The sequence below is a fragment of the Octopus bimaculoides genome, chromosome 1 (genome assembly GCF_046866305.1).
Source record: "Octopus bimaculoides isolate indiv1 chromosome 1, ASM4686630v1, whole genome shotgun sequence".
Taxonomy (NCBI): Eukaryota; Metazoa; Mollusca; class Cephalopoda; order Octopoda; family Octopodidae; genus Octopus; species Octopus bimaculoides.
This window is the reverse complement of record NC_142928.1, coordinates 91,945,585-91,950,336: the sequence shown is the minus strand read 5'-3', so window position 1 is coordinate 91,950,336 and position 4,752 is coordinate 91,945,585. Positions and strand designations below refer to the sequence as shown.

At 36.7% G+C, this 4,752-nt stretch overlaps 1 protein-coding gene across 1 annotated transcript; it reads left to right on the top strand.

Annotated features, from left to right (window-relative positions):
* Positions 1 to 3,738: 3,738 nt before the first annotated feature.
* Positions 3,739 to 4,131, top strand: LOC106868779 (uncharacterized). The gene has a single exon (XM_014914197.1). It carries the CDS (start codon positions 3,739 to 3,741, stop codon positions 4,129 to 4,131), a length of 393 nt encoding a protein of 130 aa, XP_014769683.1.
* The last annotated feature ends 621 nt before the right edge of the window (positions 4,132 to 4,752 follow it).

The window sequence follows — 4,752 nt, the reverse complement described above, 5'->3', positions numbered from 1 at the left end:
ATAACAAACTTTAGCTAAGAGTAACCCTCAGCTTGAACCAGCTCAATGTTAGGGCAAGCTACCGCCGATGATAACTATTGGCGAAATTACAAAACCTAGCATAGCTACTAACACATTGCAAACACCGGCTCTTCTCTTTCTTCCAGACTAAAATGAACTTCAATCGCCACCAGCTGCAAACATTCTACAAAGCATGAGTGAAACACACACATAATGGATTATTGCTTCAATTGGGACAGTTCTGCTACTTCACGCATAATTATTCTAGATCACTTCCATAGAAAGATTACTCGAATAATTGACATAAAAATCATTTACAGATATCCTACACCTGTTGGCATATAGCTGTATCGTCTCCTGTCTCTACCTTTTCAACCGTTACTAGAATGGCCTCAGAATCTCAAAAACTGCACGTTTCGTGCCAACTACATCCAAGCACTCACCACTCATTCTGCTCTTCCAATCTCATTATGCAAGCTATGACCAAATACATAGACACCCGTACTAATTCCCTATTGCACACCTTTCTCCTTAGTAATTCGACCATATCTAACTATTTGTTTTAACGTTATTTGTATAGGTATTAACCGAAATAATAACAGCTGAAGTCTTAATGGTTTCAGTATCACCGATACGGGTGCTCTGCGAAGGAATGAGCAGTGGCCCTCTCTACAAATATCCTTATTACAAATAAACTCTGAAAATCAAATTCCACTGCAGTAGAAATAGCAGCGATAAAAGCAAGAAAATACGTCTGTAGATGAGCGTTTGTAAGTGAATTCATACCAAGCAAGTGAAAGGACTGGTTCTTCTATATCGGGGAGCATTGCTTCATTCTATGTTTTTTGCTGGGGGTCAGAGAAGACAGTCACTGAAATGCAGCATTTGCTATGAACAGTTTGCGAGTTCATCATCACAGACTCCCAGTGATAGTGAGCGAAAGTATTTGAAATTATCTCAAGAGTTCTAATGGCATACTATTCAGGGGTGGGAATTAGTTGGAAAAATGTCTTCTTGACATGCGTGTATGGGTGTCACATTTTTAATGCTGAAAGAAATCAGATTGGCATAACCCCAATAGTATGAAGACTTTGGGGTTTCTAATCACAGAAGAAATGCAGATTCGATCAGAAGAAATTCGATCAGAAGAAATTAGATTACATGCGGTTGAAGAATAAAATACTGGAGCTAAGGATGTGTGAAGTGTGGTATAACCTGCCTGTGAATGAACATTGTTGAAGTTGACAGTATATAGACCTCTGATGTAGAAGAGAACATAATAGGGACAGGAAACCAAATCCTGAAATACTCTGGAATTGATAGAGTGTGGTTGCGACAAAGACTCATCAGCAAAAGTCTGATGTGACAGAATGTGACCGATGCAGGTAAAACAATGCGATCAGAAAACATAAGGAGATAGTTTTGTCAGTATATTGGTATACTAGACAGGAAGGCAAGTGTGGTATTCTTAATTGCACGTGTAGTGATACTTGTGTAATATGTAAAAGTTATCATATATTCTCAGTAGTATACTGCTTACTGAACATGATGGTTTAGATTCGGTTTGCCTCAATATTGAAATGGTATTTATTCATTTATTTCCTTTTTCGCTTGCACTGGTGAGTGTCGGGGGGTGCAATTTATGTGTTTTGTCACCTTGAACAAAATAATAGTCTCTTTGTGATTATCATTCTTATACTGTATATCTTCTCTGCCCCTATGAAGCACTTCCTTCAGTAGGAACATTTTTTTTTCTGCGCAAATTCTGCTCTCTAAAATTTTACTGAAGTAGCAACTCAGCTAAATGTGGTTTTATCAAATGATATAAGAAATTTTTTCAGGAAGCTTCAAATTTTCTTGTTCGCCAAAATGTATATGTTCGAGAAAGCGAAATCTAAACCTGTTGGCATAAGACCCCAAGGAAACGACGGCTTGGATGAGCTGGCAGAATTGTCAACACGACGGACAAAATGGGTAGTAGCGTTTCATAAGTTTTTACGTTCGGAGTTCATATTCCGCCGAGGTCGAGTTTGCCTCTCATTTTCACGGGGTCGATTAAATAAGTACCAGTTGAACACTGGTGTCTATGTAATCGACTTACCTCACCCCCGAATTTGCTGGCTTTTTGCCAAAATTTGAAACCAAAGTTACTTAGATAAATCTTAATATTGCAGTAGCCACAACCAAAAGTATAGTTCCTGTTTGTGAGTTTAGAATCATGAGAATAAATAATAGGAAAGTACCTGTGTACTTCTACCCTACGATTCAAAGTTCGTTTTACAATAAATCTTTCAGTGGCATCAGTGAGAGATCTTTCTGTGGTAGGTGTGTAAATCACAAATAAACTATTACATAGCAAGTAAGGGAAAATGCCTTCAATGTCCAACATTCATAACAGATTTTAGCTTATACTAATAAAAATATTTAGTTACAGATATGCAGTAATTTCTGCACAGGAAAGAAATTTCGAAATTTGCCTAACAAGATAGATTGTCCAAGCAGACAGAATGTCAATACGATATAAATTATTAACAGACTATATAGCTAAGCTAGAATAAGGTGCCTGTTATAAATGCATTTTCAGTATTTTATATTAACCGGTTTTCAGTGCAAAGGCTGTGTCCAGGCACGAATAGCACCGTTTTATATATATATATATATATATATATATATATATATATATATATATATACAGACACATACGCACGCACAAACGCACACACACATGTATATATATATATATATATATATATATATATATATATATATATATATATATATATATATATATATATATATATATATTGATAGGAAGGACAACAAAAGAAAGAAAGAGACCTCGATATTATGTAAATAGTGGAATTTATCTGTAAAAATATGTGACACTTATTCGGTAGCCATGATAAGACTCCGAGTTTCGGATGCCGGGGTGGGAACCCACGCCAACATCTCTTCAGTTATCCGGCCATTGAAAATTCCTGTGAAAAATTACCATTAAACAAAGGGAAATTACTGTGTGGTTGACTGTCATTAAGACAAAAGAGCTATAGACCGCTAAGTAAGGGGAGGGGTAAAAGTAAGGGTAGGGGTAAAAGTAAGGGGAGGGGTAAAAGTAAGGGAGTATGGAAGCGCACACATAAGGTTCCATGTATATGTCTATAGACGCACAGGAAAAAAACAGGGTGGAGGGGAGAAAACAGGAAAAAAATATCTGTGGGAAGAATACAAAACATTAACTCTATAATTATGTAAAAAATATTTTTAAAATATAAAAAAATATATAAAAAATATAAAAAATATATAAAAAAATATTAAAAACCCAAGTAAAAAATATAGAAGGATAAAAAGCTTATACATAGACACAATATAGAGAGCAAATCTTATCAGTAAAGTCCTATCAGTAAAAATATTTAAAAAATATATAAGAAATCTAAGTAAAAAGTATAGAGAGATAAAAAGCTTATTCATAAACACAATATAGAAAGCAAGTCCTATCAGTAAACTCAGGGGGACCAAAAACGTAGCAAATATTTGGTCACATGTGGACATGATCCCCCCGCTAGTCTCTTGAAGGAATGTAGACACCAGCTTGCTGTCCCTCTGACCAACATCTGGAGAAATTCTTTTGACTCAGGTTATATACCGAAACAGCACTTATCCCAGTCTGTCATCCCGGTTTTCAATCAGAGAAACAGATCCCGCGCAGTCAAATATCGCCCAATCTCACTCACCTTCCATATGATTAAAGTGTTTGAAGGGGTGGTAACATCACGGATAGCTGGCTTCCTGGAGAGCAACAAACTGCTAAATTCAAACCAGCATGGCTTTCGCTGCGACAGGAACAGTCTAACACGGCTCTTATGCTACATCGATGACATCCTTGAAGCCTTGGGAACAGGTTCAAACTCTGATGTCATGTACCTTGACTTCAGTAAAGTGATCAACAGAGTTGATCATAATATCTTGCTGTCAAAACTGTCAAGTGTTGGAATTCGTGGAAAACTTCAACACTGGATTGAGTATTCCCTGGAGAACAGAACACAACATGTGATCGGTGAAGTCCACTCAAACCCAGCAAAGTCACCAGTGGTGTCCTTCGAGGGACTGTCTTGGGCATGCTCCTCTTTATAATCTATATAGACACCTCAAATACTGCTGCCCCCTGTGGTCTCCCCATGCAAAACAAAACATCTGGAAAATTGAATCACCCCAGAATTAAGGGCATGACTGATCTCGATTATTGTGACCGCCTTAAAGCATTGAAGCTCTATTCTCTCCAGCACCGCCGTGAGCGATACATAAGTTACACGATGTGGAGAATATACCACCAGCATTGCCGATGCGACCTCAATATTAGCTTCAAACTTCATCCAATGATTTCTTTTCCTTAACAGGCCCTGCCCTATTTAACAATGTCCCCAAACAGATCAAAGAAGAAAAGGATCCCATTATCTTTAAACGGAATGTGGACAAATTTCGTCAAGGAATACCAGATAAGCCACTTATATCTGGATACAACTCACTCAACAAGAACTTCCTACTAAATGGACCATGATACCACAAATCTTGACATAAAAGGGATTTAGATAATCCTATTAGGTATTGCTATTTAGACATAGCTTGGAACAATCTTTGGTCGAAACATATCTAAGTTTATCTAAGTCTTAGTTTATATATATATAAATATATTTAGATTTAGATTTATATATATATATATATATGTATACACACATATATAGATAGGTAGGCGGA